The sequence below is a fragment of the Leptodactylus fuscus genome, chromosome 3 (genome assembly GCF_031893055.1).
Source record: "Leptodactylus fuscus isolate aLepFus1 chromosome 3, aLepFus1.hap2, whole genome shotgun sequence".
Taxonomy (NCBI): Eukaryota; Metazoa; Chordata; class Amphibia; order Anura; family Leptodactylidae; genus Leptodactylus; species Leptodactylus fuscus.
The window spans coordinates 123212210-123233645 of record NC_134267.1 but is presented as its reverse complement, the minus strand read 5'-3'; the positions used below and the strand labels follow the sequence as shown (position 1 = coordinate 123233645).

The following is a 21436-nucleotide window of genomic DNA, read 5'->3' as shown; positions in this document are numbered from 1 at the left end:
TAGTTGTAGGCTAAGACAGCAGGAAGCTACCCACGTAAGCAAATACAGAGGACACCAGAGAATGCATCAACAGACCTTTTTTAAGAAATATTTACGCCCTCAAAATGAAAAATGAGGGGGGGGTTAAACTTTCAGTTTTAACTCCCCTAGGGGCTTGATCGATATATCCTTATATATACACACCACAGACAGTATTGCAGTCGATGGGAAGACCACTGTGTGTGACAAATGGCCCTATTAGGAGCAGCAGATGGTATGATGTGTATCTTTTCATCTTCTTACCCGCTTCCCCTTATAATTTGTGACAGAGAGTACATATATACTTTCTTTGTTAAGAATGGTGATAATATGAGGAAAAAATCCTGTATCCTCTTTGAGTTGCTAAGGCTGTAATTGTTCTGGTATCGCTTGCAGGTTCCACTTCCCATACTGTGATGTAAGAGCCAGGAGGTTTAACCCACTCCCTAACTTCAAACATTTTCTACCTAAAGCTCTTACATTGTGGCTGTTGCAAACAAATCACAATTACACATACCTTTATAGCAAAACTGCTATAATTGATAAATTCCAATAGCATTCTTGACAATTGGAGAATTATTGTATTATAGAAATCACCACAAAGGTCTATGTTGGCCATATACATTACATTTTAGACTACTGAAGTGGCAGATTTTAGACTGTTTGCTGTTGGTTTCCCTTACATAAAACTACAACAGACTGTCCCATAGAGTAAACCATTAACTAAAGTTGGTCAGAACCAGCTGCTATTTGCTGTGTATGGGCTAGACTGACACCCATAAAGTGTTCATTGTCTCCTTTTTTGAGCACTTCATAAAGCACTCAGCGAGTTTTATCTGTACATTTTCGAGGTGTCTGGGAAAGTCAAATGGTTGTTGAAAGGTTTGTGGTTGTTTATGTGTCTGGGACAGTTGACTGCCATTACTCATCTGAAATGAACGGTGGTTGGTTGGTCATAGAGTCTAAGATCTAATCTGTATGGCCAACTTTAGTCACTTTAAGCTCAAAGGATGGAAGGTACTTACTTTTTAACAGAGGTTCCAGAAATACCAAGATCTAAAAAGTAAAAAACGCAATTAAATGAACAAAATTTTCTAAAGCTTCCTGCAACATTAACATCACAATGCCATCATACAGTGCTTTAAGTTATAACCATGTCTACATAGCTACAAGATGAGCTGAATTCAGCATACTGACAGCTTTCTAGTGGTATATAAAACCACGTGCCCGAGGACCTGAAAGGTCCTCTTTATAGTATGCCCCCTTGTCAGTCCTACACAATATAATTTTGACTCTTCGTTACCCACACACTATAATCCCCATTATAGTGGTCCTCCACACTACAATACTCCCTCACTGTGGGCTCCTATACAATAATACCCCGTTCCTGTGGGTCTCCACACTGTAACGCCCCCTTCTTTTGGTCCACACATTAAAATAAAATAGAGACAAATGGAAAAAAGAAAAACCACCATTAATACTCACCTTTCCCAGTCCACTCTGGTCTCTGCTTCTAGTAGATTGGGAGCAGTAGGCACAATGTAGTGACATCACTACATAGATCCTGACTGCTTTCAAGCTAGCAGCATGGGAGACAGGGCTGACTGGTGAAGCAGGGAGCGGATGGCTCCCAGCTACACCATTGTAATTCAACTCTTTCCTGACTTTTGAGGATGCAGAAGAGCAGGGCAGCGCCCGATGTGTAGGACTGTCCTACTGAATCTGGCATGGTTGGAGAGGTATGGAATAGTAAACAATTTTAATTTGTACTTCCAAAAGCTATGTGTGGCCAAATACATAACCTTACATCTATCTACATTTAACTTAATTTGCAATTTCTCCACCCAAGCCACAATTAACTCACATTACCCTATAATATATTAGCTGGTTAGGATCTTGTAAGGGTAGTAAAAGTCGCGCACGGGCTGTCATCACAAAAACAGGCTAGCTGGAAAAAACTGACTCTGAAACAATGGAAGGAGGCTGGTACTCTATCAGATACTCTTACCAAAAACTTACAAACGTGCTTTAAAAGTGGAACTCCCTCAGATATCACTACTTAACACAGAATCTCAGCTTTCATATACCACCAGCAATTTTCTAGGTGGTATAAAGATTAAGATACAGCCAATTGAAGTCACCCCCCCCCCCCTTTGGTAAATGATGCGGCTCTATGTACTGAATTGCATACACATGTATGGATAGACTCTCGCTTTGCAGCCAATTTTCTATTAAAAGGAAGCTAGATTGGTGAACATTTTTGAAATATACTTTATTAACCTAACACTCCCCGACACAGTAAGGAAAAAAAAAAAAAGAAAAGAAGGAGTTACACCAAACAAACCCACAAATATAAATAAAGTAAATAATGAGCCAAAATTATTATTACACTTACTGCCTACTAAACTTGCAAGAGAAGAATCCAGGTCACTGCCAAGAGCTTTGCCTGCACCACCGGCATTGTTTGCTGATGTGAGTGAAGATGTTGGCTGAGAAGATGGGGTCATCGTTGGTATAAGGAGATCGCCTAAGCCATCAAATACTGTTGTAATAAAAATAAAAGGTTAATAAAAAAAATAACTTCAAAATATGTAAAATAAAAAAAGCTATTTTCATTTTCAATGCTGCAATCTAATAAATACTACTATTAAAGATTTTCATATTGAAAAAATATTTGACAAGCAATAAGACTTTACATTTTTTTGCATCTATGTTTCAGAAGAAAAAAAAAAAACGAGGTTTACTTGTCACCATATTTGACCATAATATACATTAGGGTTTGGTACGCACATATTATATGCTGTAATTTTTTTTTATTCCTTTACAACAGAATGCTGAATGTTGAACCTTGCAGCCAACAAGCCTTTTGTGAGGTCTTAACAAGACCGGAATAAATGCAGTCAGTATTCTATTGTATCTTTTAAAAGGGTAAATTTGCCAACAAAACACACGTAACAATACTCTTCAAAAGGAATGCAATGTGAACCTGGCCTAATCTGCATCATTTGTGAGTTAAAAATAGCTTTTCATGCTATAACTGTTCAAGCCGGCAACATAATTGGTGTTTTAGAAAGATTGGCAAGGGTCGGATGGCCACAGCCGGCAGAGAGGCAGCAATGCCTATTGAAAATGTAATGTAGCTACTTGTAGATCAATAATAAACAGTAGTTTATACTTTACATTCATACTAAGAAACTACTGTTAAAATTGCTCAGCAATGAGAAAATCATGAAAATAGCAGGTCTATACACATTAGTGGTTGAAGTATGGGATCCTTGGTAAAAAGAACAAAAGTCAGTATATATTTCTACGGGAGCCCAACTAGAAGCCAAACACAATCTGGTATCCAGAACTTAGGCCTAGTTCACATGGGCTAGTGACCATGTATTTTGGTCCTGATTTTGAAGCGGGAAGCCACGTCAGAATCAGGACCAAAATGCGCCTGCCACGTTTAGCCGCGACTGTCGCGGTTTCCCACCCCGGAGTAGGCCCAAATGAATGGGCCTAGTCTGGAGGAATTGTCTTGACGCGTTCAAGATGGGGAAGGTGGCTTCTTTTTTCCGCTCGCAGTAAAACGCCACTTGCGGAAAAAGGAAATGATCGACTCCCATTGAATTCAATGGGAGGCAGTCTTTTGAGCCGGATTTTGACGCAAATTCTGTGTAAAAATCCGGACCATTTTGCCCGGTGTGAACGGGGCCTTAGAGGGCCATGAAAGTCTATTGTTGACAAACACAGTCACAACAATTGTATTTAAAACATAGTAGGTTACAGTCACACAGAATATCCCTAAAACATACAGTTGGGAAGGAAAGCACATAAGACCGTTCTGGACATATACAGTAGTAGCATAGCAGGTTCCAAATGTAAAGCCCAGTAATTCTCAAACTGTGAAAGAGAGAAATTCTAGAGATTGATGAAAAGTCTCAGATGACAGAGATAAGTTGCTGCAAGAAATGAGTCTTGGGAGCAGAGGTATAACCAGAAACCCCTGTACAACAATACAATCTGTAAGAGAGTCCCCACCTACCATGTGTCATATTATACTGGTGTCTTCTTCAGGACATTTGGGTGTAAAAGCTACTTCTGCGCCATCACTAGAACACTACTTGGGAAAATAGGGGGAGTGGACAGGATAAAATCTAATGTGTCAGATACATGTTTTCTCCAGTGGGAAACATTTAAGGGGTTGTCTAGGACTTCACTACTGATGACCTATCCTTAGAAATAGTTGTCAGTCTCAGCCAAGTTTACCAGAAGTATACAGCTCCAAACACAATAATCTGAAAAGCGTACAGCAAGCTCCATTTAAAAAGAGGACCTGTCACCAAAGTCTGAAAAGTCCAATGCCTACCTCGCCGTCACACTGATCATTTTGGTACAGGTTTATCCAAATCTGTTCTGTCACTCTAAAGATACAAGTCTTTGTTACATTGATGCAATTTAGGGCATACTAGCCAAGTGGGCAGAAATACTGCAAGACATGCAACACAGAGAGATCCCACAACCACAGAAACCACAGCATTACTGCTCACTTTGCTAGTTTACCCTAACTTGCTGCAATGATTTAGGTCTTGATGAGACCCGGTTTAAGTCAGATACAACAAACAGCTGATTCTCAGGTTGTCCAGGACACCCCATTTATGCTAGGGCTACATGCCAACTTTCCCCTTACACCAATAAAGAGCTCCAGGTCATCCTGTGGCTCCTTCACCAACATGAGTGAATGGATTGAATAGCGCAGTTTCATTCTTAGGGTTGGTTCACACTAGCGCTTGTATTCCGTCCGAAAGGAGTCCGCATGGAGACCCCCCTGGACGGAATGCAATCGCAATTGCAAGCGATGTGCTTGCAAAGCACATGGAGCCCATGGACTATAATGGGCTCTATGTGCTTGCCGCGCACTGCCCGCAAGAATGAATTGTGTGGGCAGTGCGCGGCAAGCACACGGAGCCCATTATAGTCTATGGGCTCCATGTGCTTAACTGCACAGCACTTGCATTAGCGTTGGTATTCCGTTCGGGGGGGATGGGGGGGGGGGGGAGTCTCCATGCGGATCCCTTGCGGACGGAATACAAGCGCTAGTGTGAACCAACCCTTACATGGGTGAGGATATGTAGGGTTTACAAAGTGATTTTTTTTTGTCTTGTGATGGAGTTACCACCAAAACCGCTGTGCAGCTCTAGTCTTAAATCAAGTTCTGGCCTCCAGCACAAGAATTTAGATGGGGGTCCAGTAGAAAAAAAATCTGAAATCTTAAAAGGAGTTTTCCAGAATTAGACTTTTGGTAGCCTATTTGTACGTATAGGCCATTAGAGATCAGTCAGAGTCTGACTGCTGGCACTGCAGTTGATCAGCTGATTAAGAAGCCACAGTGCTGTAGTGTAGTGCTGGAAAACAGTGCTGTAGACTCTACATCAATTAGTTTGGTCGGCCTACCTACACAGTGTCTACTGAATAGTGGTGGTACAGGGTGCATTCACTTTAAAGGGGTTTTCCCATCTCACAGTTTCAGCAGTTTGTTGTCTCTTCTTCTCACTTCCTCCCCTGCATCCTTGCTGAAGGGAATCACAATACTTATATAGATCAGATAATATGCACATGCTTGTAGAGAAGAACTGAGTGTTATCTGTGTGTTTACATATAGAGATAACTAAACGCTTTATCAGCAAACTGCAATTGGCCGAGCTGGCTGTGCTGCCAGCAGAGCAGTGAGTGACATCACTTGTCCTATCACACAGGTCTGTGTTTATGATAACGCTGTGTAAACAATGGGAGGAATAAGTTCACCTTACAGGCAAACAAAGCAGCATTTCTAAAGCAATATAGGAAAAGTCTTCAATTTACATAAGCTACCAGTATAGATAGAATCCTTGAGATGGGACAACCCTTTTAATGGGTTAAAGCTACATTGCCATGCACCTTTGCTACTAAGTAGCCAGTGTGCAGATAGACAGACAGAGGTAGGTATAGAAGAGGACACAATGCTCGCAACTGTGCCATGGACCCTTCAAATAGCTGTGTGGGGCTGCTGAGAGTTAGAGCCCAATCCAACTAATATTGAAGGCCTAGGTTATCAATAACTCGATTCAGGAACACCCCTTTAATATACCTTTACAATGGTTTGATCTCTGTTTTTCTGACAAATCTCAACTCAATCTCTATCACTTGCTGCCTATGTATTACTAGAGGGGTGTTACTGGTGCTAATTAACAGATTTTAGAGAAAAACTCACCAAAGCAACAGTGCAGCACAGCCCCAGCATGGAAAGTGTCAAAATGAAAGGGAAAAAAAATGAAAGTAGTACAAAATGATAGTACAATGACAGCCCAAGCAGATATAGTTTGCATTAGCTTGTGCCATGCATAATGATTAATAACCTCAACCAAGCATGTGATCAGTCATGCATATAATACAGTATGTAAAGTCCAAAAACAAAGTAAACATATAACAAACAATACAACATACCCTGTGCTGAAATAAGAAGCCTTACATAAAACTACATATTAAAACAGTATGAAGGACTGACCAAATACTAAATCTATGCATCATAGAACATCAAGCTAGTAATTTTTTTTGTGTGGGACACTGACCCCTAAATCTACATCACAAACCGTTAATATAGCAAAACTGTCAAATCTCGTGCAGCAGTATGGACTTTATTTGGGAATTTGTGTTTTCTATTGCCACCGTACAGTTTGTATCTCGATCTATTGACACAGTAAATACAAGTGAGCGTCTGCTGAGGGTTAGTCATGCACATTTCTGTACTTAGGATTCTCAGGTGTAACAAGTAAAGGATAAAAACTTCAGGCTAGTTCACTCGGGGCACGGAATGGCATATTTTGGTCCTGATTCAGAATTGGACCAAAACATGCCTGCCACGACTTCCCTCTCCAGAGTAGGCTCAAATGAATGGGCCTAGCCCAGAGGCTGCTGTCGTGAGGGGGACGCCAGGGCAGACTCAGCCGCGGAATCCACCTGAAGAAAGGACAGCTCGTTTCTTTTTTCTGTGAGCTGGAACATACCGCTTACGGAAAAAATGGAAGCTAGCGGTCAACATAGACCTCTATTGTGAGGGGGCGGATTCTGAGGTGGATTCGGCGTCAGAATGCGCCCCCTCTTTCCCCGTGTGAACGAGCCCTAACTAGAAGATAGCTACACAGCCATGAGAGGGACTCATGAGTGCACACAGAATTGGACATGTACAAGTCTTGAATGTCCGTTAGCAGCTGGCTAACGGTAGATTTTAATTTGCTGAAAACAGACCAGCCATGTTGAATTTTTCCCATCGGCTGTCGGGCAAAACTACCAGTGTTTGCATGGTTGGCTGCTTTTGGCTGATCATAAGCCAATTTGCATAGACTCATAGCACTTTCATGTCTAGGAAGATACTGAATAAAGCTGTGGCAGGAACAACCTACTGTTGTGCTTGTTTGTTTTCATCAGAACTATACACTTTAAATGGAGAATAAGGCTGCATATTCGACCACAGCTATATTCAATATCCTCCGAGGCATGGAGTGGTGCCAGGAGTGCACAGATGAGACATCTTTGTCATGCACTGTCCAAAACCCAATAAATGTAGAAAGTTATAGCAATCCTGTGTTTAACAGATTATAACTCAATTGACTAACAGTTTAGAAGCTTTTAAAATACATGATAAATATATTTATGGATAACTTATTCTGTACAAGCCTCACCTGACGCATCGAAAGTGCTAGCAGATGTTGCAGTGGCTGCAGCCGGAGCAGGTGCAGTGGCAGGAATTGGCTGACTGGCTCCAAATGCAGCATCAAAACTAGGTTGAATTAGGGTATTCTGTGCTGGGGCAATGGGTGCAGGGGATGGGGAAATGAATGAGCCTCCAAATCCTTTAAAGAGACAGAAAAAAAAAAATGAATAAAGTACAGAAGGCAGATTTCAGTAAACATTTTTAGTAAATCATAGTTACCAGCTAATAAATCTGCTGAAGCTGATGAACTCGTAGGTGCCAAAGCCGGAGGCTGTGTTTCAGTTACACTTCCAAAAGCATCTGTCACATCAACAGTGGTGGTGGACAAAACGGAAATGAAAAGTTAAAACATAGCATACAGTAATGAGTTTTGTTGAATGTAACATAGCAAGTATTGTAGATGAAATAAATACTGTTCTGATACCTATATACAGTACAGTGAACACTGATACCCAAATAAGCCCCAAAAGAAAGGTCATGCCAAATCTTGCAGTATACTGGGGGTCAATATCAGATCATTATCAGAGCTGCTATCCCATACATCTGTTTTCATGTTATTGCGAGAGCCTGAGCTGCACCTTTCTGACACTGGTTTTCTAGGCCTGTGGCCCTGGTTTGCCTTACAAGATGGTGCTACACAGCTTCCTATTTTATCTTTTGTTCCATTCCTTGCTATTATTTCATGCTATACACTTGAAAAACTTTAATAAAACCTGATTAAAACATAAAAATTGCATGCAGTTCTTCAGCAAAAAAAAAAAAGCACTAATTTAAATCCTTCCTCTATATTCTCCAACCTAAAAATCTTGTTTGGACAAAGGTAAAGAAAGGTGTTATTTTGCAAAGCATGTTTGAGCAGGGCAAATGCTGCTATGTTCTGTGTGTTGAATATATTTCAGGGACCCTACTCTATGGCCATTTTTATATTTTTCACAGAGTTTAGCAGAGTTCTAGCAAAGTTTCTACAATGCATCATTTTTTTTGTGAAACCCTTTAAATACAATTTTGTACCCACCTCCAAATAAGTCAATCACAGGTTCAACCTTGGCTGGTGATGCGGTGGGCACGGGTGTTGGAGCAGCAAACGTGTCCACTGCAGCAATCACAAAATAAAAGATCTTATCGAATGACCACGTAAAGTTAGTATTAGCATATGAGAAGGTTTTTCTTAAATCAGATGGTAAAAAAAAAAAAAAAAAAAAAAGTTTTTAGGGTGTACTGAAAATATTACCCAACACAATTAATTTTACAGGCCTGACTCTTTGTCCTCACTGGTCACTTACACCAGGGGCCATAAATCAAGTGTTGTTTGGAAGACACCTATTACTATTATTGTGAGGCTCATGAATGTACATATCAGAAATGTTTTTTAATTTTAACTGGGGGGGGGGGTAACCCTTTTGAACAGAACTAGCCTGGTTACAGCTAATCAGGCAGTATTGGGGGGTAGATTATAAAGGCCATTGTATATACTATTATATGCCACCTTTTACAGAGTTAACTAGTGCAGACTATCCGGGATCAAAAGATAAGTGTTTTTCTGCAAAAAGCAACTCAACTTGGTGTCTGGTATTGCAATCCAGACCTAGTCACTTGAATGGGAATGAGTTGTAAAACAAAGCAAAAAAATAAATATATAAATATATATATATATATATATATATATATATATATATATATATATATATATATATATATATATATATTTTTTTTTTTTTAAAAAAAGGAGCTCTCTCATCTCCTGATAGGAAAGTTACAATACAATACATCATTCTGTACTAAAAGTTACTTTACACATGGCTGCTATGTGGATGGGTTACAGCTATGTTCCCACCCTACTTGGCTATACCAAATGTACTGTACAATGTACATATTCTACCGTCCCAATGTTTATATGTTTTGTTTTCATACGAGTTATACACTGCAATTTTACCCATTTTCCTCTTGGTTCAACTTTTGAGTTACTTTTAAAAATTGTCTGACTTCCTAGTGTGACCTTAAACCTTGGATGAATTTAGGCTGAGGCCCCACGTTGCAGAAATGCAGGTTTTTTTCAGCCAAAGCCAGAAGTGAATTGAGCAGAAGGTAGTAGAATAAGTATTTCCTATATATCTATCCATTTCACATTCCTTTTATAGTCACTCCTGGCTTTGGCTTAAATAAAAAAAAATAATATATATATATATATATATATATATATATATATATATATATATATATATATATATATATATATATATATATATATTTTTTTTTGTATTTCCACAACGTGAGGCCTCAGCCTAATGGGTAGCTTCAATAATGCCAAGAGATGAAGCTATAGGGCAGGGATCCATTTGCCGAAGAAATCTACACAAATCCAAAAGCCTCTCCTGCTAAGACCCTACATTCGAGACTAAAGTCTTATTTCTAAAATGGAGTTCTACATAACTGGAAGAGGAAACAACTACAATGATTTAAAACTGGAGGATACAAAAATTATATTAGACAAAATTTGCACAATATTTTTTACATATAAATCCATCCTGGTCAGGGCTTCCAGTAAGGTTATGTTTACTTACTAACACATGTGACATGATATTGATCATATGTTAAAGAACATGGAAGCCGTGTTAACCTATCTACTCTGACATGCATGAGATTTTTAAAAGCAAGTTTCAGGATGTCTATTGAAAACGAATAGCAAAACAAGTCCTGTATGTTATACATCACATGTACATGCAGTAACTTTGCTCAGTGTGTTTTACCCCATGTACAGTCACTTTGGCAGAGCCCGCTTTCAAGGGCCCTTTTCAGTTAGGGGACGTTTACACTACTGTTAGTGTTCATCAAAAAATATTAACAATGGACAAACAGAACTGTTAAAAGATCGCTTACAAATCCCATTGGATTCAATGGGATTTAATCTGTCACCAGTTGGCATTCGTTTTCATCAAATCTGTGACAGGTCTGTTATTTTGGCAGATGTGGGCTCTACTCAGATCCTTTTTTAATAAACATATGTATGAAAATAGATGGCCATTCATTTGCATTTGTGCATCTGTTAAATGGATGTAAAAAAGTGATCTGAATAAAGCCGTAAAAACAGCGTGCAGGACTTTTTGGTTCTGTTAAAACTAAGACTTATGAAGAATGTGAACTGTCCGTTATTTTTTTGAATTTTTTTTGTAATTAACACTAACTGATATGAGTTAAATAACACGTTACCATCCTGTTAGTGTCTCTTATAATAAGTCTGTTTTTTTCCTTTTTAAAACCCTATCATAATAGACTTCCAACAATACTGTGAATGCCCCCTTAATACGCAGTAATTTCTAAGAATGATGTAAATAATATTCAAGCTAAGTCCTGAAAATGAACAGGCACATGCAACTACAAATCCGATGTGCGGAAGTAATAGTGCAAGCAGCTTTTATTCTAAATGTGAGTAATGAAACACAGCACAAAAGGCAGCGACATGGACAGTTTGTCAGCCAGTTCATACAAGATAAGACCCTAGGAGCATGGACATGGCCAACTGTTACTTATCCATTAGGCCTACATATCATTCAAGTGCTTTACACAAAAAAGCACTCACCAGATAAGAGGTCTCCAGTGAGGGAAGTCTCGGGCACAGGTGAAGGCCCATGCGGTGGGGATGAGAAAGCATCTTTCCAAAGCAAAAGAAAACAGGAGCAGAGTCAGTTTAAGCAATGGAAAAAAAAAAAATCAGAAGTGCAGCAACAAATCATGGAGCCAAATGTCAATGGAAAAAAAAACATCATGCTTTACCTGTACCAAACAGGTCTATGCTAGGTGTAACTTCTGGCTTAGGCACAGCAGCCACCTCCGAAACAGACTCAAATAAATCTAAGACCAAATACAAGCAACATTATTTCTTCAATGGTGCTTAGAACAGCAGAAAGTGAATGAGCAATCTGTTTCGAGTAAGAGACAGGCATGCGAAGAACACTTGCATGTTAACCATTGAACAAGCAGATTTCAAGTGTATAACAGAACATACAGATGGATCCAGACATTCTGAACCTCAAGTTCTAGCCTATAGTAGTATAGCAAAAAATCCATATAGCCATTACTAGACTTTCATTTACATTCACGTTCCAGTGTTGACATCTAGACATTTAACATATTACTTAAACCCCTTCACACTGCTTTTGTTTTCATTTTTTTGTTTATTTTTTTAATGCCCTGACCTTCCAAAATCATAACTTTTTTTTATTTATTTTGCTATTCACAAAGCCATATGAGGGCTTAATTTTTTGACAGACAAATTGAACATCGCAATGGTAAGATTTAATATTTTGTACAATGTACTGGGTAGCTGGAACAAAATGAAAGAAGTAGAATCAAACAAAAAACGCATTTGTGCAACTTTCTTTATGGGCTTTGCTTTCACGGTGCTCAATGATACCTGTATTCTGCGGGCTGGCATGATTACCGAGACACTAAATTTATATACTTTTCGCTACATTTTAACACCTTAGGTCAATGCCCTAAGTAGAAAACACAGAAAAAAAAAAAAAATACTGCTATTTTTCATTGATTTTTCCTCTTTGGACTTTGTCTTTACTTTAGCTATATGGAAAACGCCAGCATTTTCGCAGGTATAATTGACATTTCCACTTCAGATTTTTTTTTCTGCAGTGTGTGGATTGAATTATTCAGAATCCCATTCACTTTGCAGGTACTGTAAACCGTCTTAGCAGCCTTTTTTTTTTTTTTTTGCCGTTGCATGTAAGCAGTGTTTTTTTTGCTGATGCATTTCCGCAATGGAAAAAAAATGGTGCATTTTTGCAACTTAAGGTACCGGTATTAGCCTTAAAAAGACTGACTAAAAAGAGTTTTAGAAAACTCTAGAAAAAGAAATTCCTAGGAGTTACCATTTTCTGACGCCTGTAAAATTTTACATTTATGTGTATGGGGCTGTATTAGGTTTGTTTGTTTTTTTGCACGGCCAGATGTACTTTGTAGTTCTACCATTTTTTTGCTTTTGTAAAAAAATAAATAAATAAATAAAAAAAATATATATATATATATATATATATATATATATATATATATATCATATATATATTATATATTATATATTAGGAGATATGGCAGGCTATATAATACACAAAATATTTTTAGTAGTTTGTAAACTGGGCATTTTTGGACACAGAGATCTAATGTGTTTATTTTTATATCTGATGTAGGAAATATGGGTTTAAAAAAAAAAACAACAAAACCCTAGGGATCTTAAACCCCAGGGACACTGATCACTTCCACAATACACTGCAATGCTAATGCATTGCAATGTATTGTGAAATCGCTATAGTTCTATTGCATACAAATATTTATGTCCTACCCTAAGAATAGGCCATAATTCATGGACATCCCCTTTAATATGTGCAGGAGGGCATTTGGCTTTACTCCATATCAATACTGAAACATGAAAAGTTCAATTATATTTAAAGTAATGGTTCCTTATTACATCATTACTATACAATTTATTACAACTTGAGATTTTGATGTCTGTCTCATAAACATTGTCTCAAACATAACTGAAGCCAGGAAGCTCAACTGGAAATTACAATGAATGGAGGGAAAAAAGATAATGAAGCAATGACAACAGAAATCACCTCTAGACTTAAAAAAAACAAAACACATATCAATCAAAAACCCACAAAGTCATTTACCACCAAAGATATCTAGAGCAGGAGGAGCAGTAGTTGTTGTGGTAGTGCTGGCAGTGGTGGTGGCAGCGGTGGTAGTGGTAGTAGCAGTTGTAGTGGTAGGAGCAACTGCTGCAGCAGGAGTAGGAGGAGGAGGAGAAGGAGTAGTGGCGAGAGCAGCACTAGAAGTGGTTGTACTAGTCGTAGGGGTTACTACAGGAGTGCTGCTTTCAGCTGGCTTCAAAGCAAATAGGTCCAGTTCAGGAGCAGCTTCTGCACTACCTTCAGATGGGGCAAAAGGGTCTTAGAAGGAAGAAAGTGGAAAACAGATGGAAAAGTTAGGAAGGAATAAGAACTCACTTTATCTAAGGGTCAGGAGCACAGTTCATGCTATGATAAATTCAATAAGAAAGCATATAGAATAGATTTATATAAACAGGCAACCCAACGTGAGCAGCCACTTCTCCATTTTCAATAAGATGATAATCAGTTAGAACAGCTATTATGGCATACAGTCATGGCCATAAGTGTTGGCATCCCTGAAATTTTTTCAGAAAATGAAGTATTTCTCCCATATACTTCTAGCAATTACACGTTTTGTTATACGTTTATTTCCTTTGTGTGTGTTGAACAACAGGAAAAAAACAAAAAAACTACCATATTTTTCAGACTAATTTGGGAGGAAAATGGGGGTGCATCTTATACAGCATTCGGGAGTATTTAAAATACAAGTAATTAAAAAAATTAAAATAGTATTTAAAATACTTGTCAGGTATTTGTATTTTGTAATAATTAAAATACTTTTTTTTATTCAGTATTTTGTAATTAAAACACTTTTAGGAGGGATTTTAAGTATTTTAATTACAGTCTAAATTCAAAACAAATGTTGTAATTTAAATAACCCGCCTCACCGCACTTAAAAAAAACAAAAACAAAACAACAGCGCTAGTCATGTCATCACTCTCCTTTCTCGTGCAAGGTGGGACTAAAGGAGGGAAAATTCCAGCGCGTTCCAGCAATGCAAGTCCGCCTTGTAGTAAAGCGTGATTTATTTTTAGTTTTTAATCATTCCGATCGCATAATCCATTCCATAAAATTACTTCAAAAATGGAGGAAAATTGTAATACCAGTGAAGGAGATGCAACCGACAATGATTCAGATCTCATAGACCCACATCTCCCTGCAATTTTGGATGGAACTTTTTTCAAAATTAATAAGACTAAATCCGATGCGGCAGGGGCAGGACAAAAACTGTATGCTTACTGCAAGGCCTGTCCAAACAAGTTAATCACGGGTCAAATAAACTCAATGTCCAACTTCCTTAACCCCTTCCCGCCGATGGCACTTTTTGACTTCCTGACCAAGCTCGATTTTTCAAAACTGACATGTGGCAATAACTTTGGAACGCTTTAACTTACCAAAGTGATTTTAAGATTGTTTTTTTCGTAACACATTGTACTTCATGTTAGTGGAAAATTTTGGTTGATATGTTTTGTGTTTAATTATAAAAAAATTGGAAATTTGGTGGAAATTTTGAAAAATATGCATTTTATAAAGTTTGAAATGATGTACATTACATACAGATAGTCAGACCGCCAAAATTATATCATAAATCTCATGTCCCAGATCTCTGCTTTATGTCGGCATCAAACTTTAGGCGCCCTTTTAATTTTTACGGACATTATAAGATTTACAAGTGAAACAACAATATTCAAAATTTTCAAGAAATTTCCAAAACCCATTTTTTAAAGGGCCTAATCCAGTTATGAAAGCGTTTTGAAAGACCCTTGTATTAAAGACCCCCATAAATCACCCCATTTTCAAAACTGCACCCCTTAAATAAGCCAAAACAACATATACCTAGTAATTTAACCCTATAAGTGCTTAACAGGAATTAATACAAAATGGAGGTGAAATTTTCAAATTTGAATTTATTTTACTAATATTTTCGTTTAGCCCTAGAATTTGCACATTCACAAGGGGTTAAAGGAGAAAACGCATCCCACAATTTGTTAGGCAAGTTCTCCCGACTACCATAGTACCCCACTTGTGGGTGTAAACTAATATATGGACGCACAGCGAGACGCAGGAGGGAAGGCGCGCCAAGGAGCTTTTAGAGGGCAGATCTGGCTGTGATCAGTTTCAGGAACCATGTCGCATTTATAAAGCCCTTGAGGAGTCAAAACAGTGGAAACCTCTAGAAAGTGACCCCGTTTTGAAAATCGCACCCCTCAAAGTATTTATCAAGTGATGTAGTAGCATTAGTAACCCCGAAGTGAATGTGTAAGCTGTGCGGAGTAAATTGGGTACACCAAATCCCATTCTATTTTCCCACCAGCTCCTATGACACGGACGGGGAAGAGGGGCATTCTGGGGGGTCAGCGCTGGTGTATGCTCTCTCATAAGCTCTAAATATGGGGTGTCCCCTGAAAACGCTCGCACCGCTTACACATTTCCTTCTAGTCGCAGCCACTTATGTCCTAATGATTTGGCGACTTTTGGGGTTTTTGTCTTCACATTGTACAAGGTAGATTTTTATTTTTATTTTCTGGCAATGTGGCCATATGAGGGCTTGGTGTTTGCGGTATTAGATGTACTTTTCAATGCCACCATTTTGGGCCCTGTAACTTATTGACTACATTTTATTAACTCTTTCTGGGTGGGATGTAAAAGGAAACATCAATTCTGGCATTGCTTTTTAGCATTTTTTTTTTTTCCCCCGTGCAGCATACAGCATAAGTAACATGTTACCTTTATTCTGCGGGTCGGTACGGTTACAGCGATACCTCATTTATATGATTTTTTAATGCGTTGCTATTTGTGCAGAATAGAATTCAATTCAGGGAAAAAAATCTATTGTTTTTGCATCGCCATCTTCTGAAAGGCATAACGTTTTTATTTTTCGCTAGACAGAGCTGGTTGAGGGCTTATTTTTAGCGGGAAGACCTCTTCTTTTTATTGGTACCATTTTGGTTTTCATCTGACCATTTGATTACTTTTTATTGAACATTTTGTAAGGGAAAGGTGGTGAATAATCATTTTGTGCGGTTTTCTACGTTTTTTTTTTACGACATTCGCCGTTCGGGTTAAATAATGTTTTAATTTTATTGTTCAGGTTATTACGGACGCGGCGATACCAAATATGTAATGTTTTTTTCTATTTTTCTTTATTTTACATAATAAAACATTTTATATGGGGAAAAAGGGATTTTTGGGGCTTTATTTATTTATAATTTATTTTAAACTTATTTAAACTTTTTTATTTTGACTTTTTTTCACTTTTTTTTTCTGTCCCCATGGGGGATTGAAGCAGTGATCGGCTGATCACTGCTTCAATAGAGATACGCTGCAATACACGTGTTACACGTGTATTGCAGTGTATAGGAAGCTGTCAGCCTGTGTAGACGCACAGGCTGACAGCTCCATTTACGGCAGTATCGGCCAGGCGCGAGGACGGGGTAAGTGAAGGGGCAGACCCGGGGTCACTGATCAGACCCCGGGCTGCCCCCTACGAACACCGGCACCCCCCGAAACCGGCGCGGGGGGTGCCGATCGGCACCATATGACGTTGTAACCCCGGAGGTGCCGGTGGTCATGTTGATCACCGGCATCTCAGGGGTTAACACCCGCGATCGGACCCGGTTCCGACCGCGGGTGTTACAGGGCATTGTCAGCCGTGTATTACGGCTGACACCCGCTGTGCATGGTGCGCACACAGTTTCTGTGTGCGCACCATGCATCCGCAGTAATAGTACGGCGGTTTGCGGGAAGCCCTTCCCTGCAGCGCCGTACTATTACGGCGAATGTCAGGAAGGGGTTAAGCACTTAAAGGTAAGTTATTTAATGACATCATGGTTTGGTTTTTATTTTACAATCCCCAACCCCGAAGCAAGTTTTTTTTAAAACCAGACATACGGTTTAGGGGCGCGCGAGTTGAAAGTGATAAAAACCTTTTCCTTTTGGACAATTTCTTTTTTACCACACTATTAACCCCTTCCCGCCGATGGCATTTTTTGATTTTCGTTTTTGACTCCCCTCCTTCTAAACCCCATAACTTTTTTATTTCTCCGCTCCCTGAGTCATATGAGGTCTTAATTTTTGCGGGACAATTTTTTCTTCATGATGCCACCATTAATTATTCTATATAATGTACTGGGAAGCAGGAAAAAAAATTCAGAATGGGGTGGATTTGAAGAAAAAATGCATTTCTGCGACTTTCTTACGGGCTTTGGTTTTACGGCGTTCACTGTGCAGCCAAAATGACATGTCCCCTGTATTCTGTGTTTCGGTACGATTCCGGGGATACCAAATTTATATGGTTTTATTTACATTTTGACCCCTAAAAAAAAAAAAAAATTCCAAAACGGTGTTAAAAAATTTTTTTTCTAAAAGTCGCCATATTCCGACGGCCGTAACTTTTTTATACATAGGTGTACAGGGATGCATAGGGCGTCTTTTTTTGCGGGGCCGAGTGTACTTTTTAGTTCTACCATTTTCGGGAAATGTTATTGCTTTGATCACTTTTTATTCAAATTTTTATCAGAATTAAAACAGTGAAAAAACGGCGGTTTGGCACTTTTGACTATTTTTCCTGCTACGGCGTTTACCGAACAGGAAAAATATTTTTATAGATTTGTAGAGCGGGCGATTTCGGACGCGGGGATACCTAACATGTATACGTTTCACAGTTTTTAACTACTTTTATATCTGTTCTAGGGAAAGGGGGGTGATTTGAACTTTTAATACTTTTTATATTTTTTTATATTTTTTTTTTTACTTTTTTTTATTTTTTTTTTGCATTTATTAGACCCCCTAGGGGTGTTGAACCCCAGGGGGTCTGATCACTAATGCATTGCATTGCTGTATACACCAGCCTGCAAAAGAGAGAATTTGCAGACCGGCTGGGAGCCTTTAACAAGGCTCCCGGCTGTCATGGCAACGGGGGGTCGGCCCTGGAGCATGCTCCAGGAGCCGGCGATCCCTGCCAAAATGGCGGCGCCCATGCGCCGCCAGGAAGATGGCGCCTCCGGCGCCTTTGACAGCAGCGCCGGAGGGGTTAATGCCTCCGATCGGTCCGGGGACCGATCGGAGGCATTAGAGCCGGTTGTCTACTGCTTAAAGCAGTAGACACCCGGCGGCTATGTCGGCCGCCCGGCTCCTGGGCGGTCCCCATAGTTACAGACCCGACACGCGCCGTACTATTACGGCGCATGTCGGGAAGGGGTTAAAGATTAAAATAAAATGCAGATTTCAAATAAAAAATTAAATATAATTATATAAAAACAATTTATATCCTTTTTTTTAAAAAAAAAAAAAACAAGAAAAATACGTTCAAAGAATTTTCTCACGTGTCCCATAGATTCACAAGAATTGACGAGAATCTCGCCCACGCTGCATTAACTTGTTAATTTATTAATGATAAAAATTAACAATTTCTGTTTTTAACATGTTACTTTTTTTTTTTTTAATTATCCGATCGGGAATATATTACTATATGATTATGTCATGAAATACAGTACATTATCTTCTTTTGCGTATTTTTCCCGCATATTTTTTTTAAGGTTTTTTGAATGCACATTTTGCGCTTTTCGGGAACGGGATATTGTTGCCAATGCCGTTCAATAAAAATAAATAAATTCAGTATTTTTTCCCATAAAATTATTATATTTTTATTTGCAATTTTTAATTGAACGATGTTTTAAACCTATATATTGCGCTTTTGGTTATATGTTCAATAGTTCCATTTTTTGTTTTTAACAAATTTTGTTTACATTTTTCAAAGTATTTCAGTATTTTTAAAACACTTTTGAAGTAGTATTTAGTATTTGTATTTAAAATACTTCAGTTTTAAGTATTTTGTATTTGAAATACTTTCCCAAAGTATTTTCCCAAACACTGTAGTCCGAATGTAGTGGGTGGGTGGGTGGGTGGGGGGAGCAGCACAGAGGAACAGTGTTTCCTGAAGTGGTACAGGGCCTGCAGCCAGCTGGAGAGAGCTAGGACCCCACAAGCAAAGATGCTCAAGAAAGGAGAGTATAAGTGTTTATTTTAATAATTTCTCCTGGACCTACAATTATTATACATTGGGGTCTTGAGAAGACACCAGTGTATAATAATGGCACATTTAGCATATTATACTCCGTGGGAGACACTGAGTAGCATATTGTTGTGGGGCCTTTAGGAAGCATATTGTATTGCGTGAGGGCCACTGTGAGGAGCATATTGTACTGTGGGGGGTCCAGGCACATTAGGAGAAAGCCTGCACATATGGGCGCCTCCATCATGTGACTGGTATGTCTCAAATTAACATAGGCAAATTCTACTGCAGGGCATCTGTCAATGTGGCCCCACGCCTGTTACTTGGACAGGTTGGGATGATGGGAGCTGTAGTTTGGCAACAGCTGCAGAGAATACAAGAGTGTTGCACAACCTGCAGTCCTCCAGCAGCAGATTCCCACCATTTTTTTTTTTTTGTTCCCATTTATCTCCTCATAAACCTAGGTGCATTTTATGGTTCAGTGCGACCTATAGTCTGAAAAATATGGTAATTTCACGCAAAACTTCAAAATCGGCCAGACAATCACTGGCATTCTCAGCTTAATATTTGGTTGGACACCCTTTGATTTCAGTTTTTTTTTTTTTTTCAATCACTTGCTATAACCATGAACAATTTTCTTACACCTGCCTAGATCATTTACAGTATTTCTGGATGTTTTTTGAAGCATTTTCTAGATCATGGGTATTTCAGCAGGACAATGACCCCACAAATAAACCCAGCTTTCTGACACTGGGCCATACATTGCAACCCAAAATCCTTTGGTAATCTTCAGATTTCATTATGTCTTGCACACAAAGCACCCAGTGTGAGGCAGCAAAACAACCCCAAAACATCTTTAAACCTCCACCATGTTTGACTGTTGATACGGTTTTCTTTTGTAGGCCTCATTCCACTTTCAGTAAACTGTAGAATGATGTGCTTTACCAAAAAGCACCATCTTGGTCTCGTCTGTCCATAAGCAGTTTTCCCAGAAGGATTTTGGCTTACTTAAGTACATGTTGGCAAACTACATGCTAGCATATATATGTCTCAGTGTCAGCAGTGGGGTCCTCCTGGGTCTCCTATCATAGAGTTTCATTTCATTCTAATGTCAACAAATATTTTCCACTGTCACTATTGTATCCTGAGCCTGCAGGACACCTTGAAATTGTTTAAACTTCATTGTGGCAGCTTAGCCACCACCTGGACTATCTTGCATTGCAACCTTCCATCAATTTTTCTCTTCCTTCAACGTCAAGCGACAGTGTCATAAGTTGTAAACTTCTTGATGATGTTCCGTTGACCATGGTGCGCAACATAAAGATTTCTGGAGATGGACTTGTAAACTTGAGATTGTTGTTATTTTTCCACAATTTTGGATCTGATGTCCTCAGACCGTTCTCTTCATCTTGCTTAGTGTGGGGCACACAATGCAAAGATTAAATCAATTTCCTTCCATTTTATCTGGTCTTGATTTTTATATTGCCCACACCTGTTACTTGCTGCAGAAGAGTTTGAACAAACATCACATGCTTGAAAGAAAGTTATTTACCCACAATTTTGCAAATGTGTCAAATATTTTGTCCCATCCATTTTTGGAGTTGTGTGTGAAATTATGTCCAATGTGCCTTTAATTCTCTATTTTTATTTTTATTCCAATACCCACAAACGAATAAAGATGCATATAACAAAACATGTGTAATTGCAATAAATTTTCCAGGAGGAATACTTCATTTTCTGGAAAAATTTCAAGGGTGCCAAAACTTAAGGCCATGACTGTATACCTATGTTACAGATTTGTTGCAGTCATTTCCAAATAATCATGGTGAGGGTATAATCTGGTAATCATAAAATATACACCACCCCCAAAAACCTGACAGGGATAAATAAAAAGAAAAAAAAAAGAAAAAAAGGATATGTAAAAGTGAACTCTTTTGTATGCCCATTTACATACAGGGATCACACTGGAGTGTATTGAACCTCAAGACTTCC

At 38.7% G+C, this 21436-nt stretch overlaps 1 protein-coding gene across 1 annotated transcript in view; it reads right to left on the bottom strand.

The window, feature by feature from the left end:
- Nucleotides 1–21436, bottom strand: part of SNAP91 (synaptosome associated protein 91) — a 113443-nt gene that overhangs the window by 7433 nt on the left and 84574 nt on the right. Inside the window, exons 18-25 of the mRNA XM_075268275.1 lie at nt 13432–13710; nt 11525–11602; nt 11331–11402; nt 8769–8846; nt 7973–8053; nt 7722–7892; nt 2414–2560; nt 1044–1074 (exon numbers count right to left, since the gene is read on the bottom strand). Coding sequence (XP_075124376.1) covers nt 1044–1074; nt 2414–2560; nt 7722–7892; nt 7973–8053; nt 8769–8846; nt 11331–11402; nt 11525–11602; nt 13432–13710 — 937 coding nt within the window. The remainder of the gene's footprint in view (nt 1–1043; nt 1075–2413; nt 2561–7721; nt 7893–7972; nt 8054–8768; nt 8847–11330; nt 11403–11524; nt 11603–13431; nt 13711–21436) is intronic.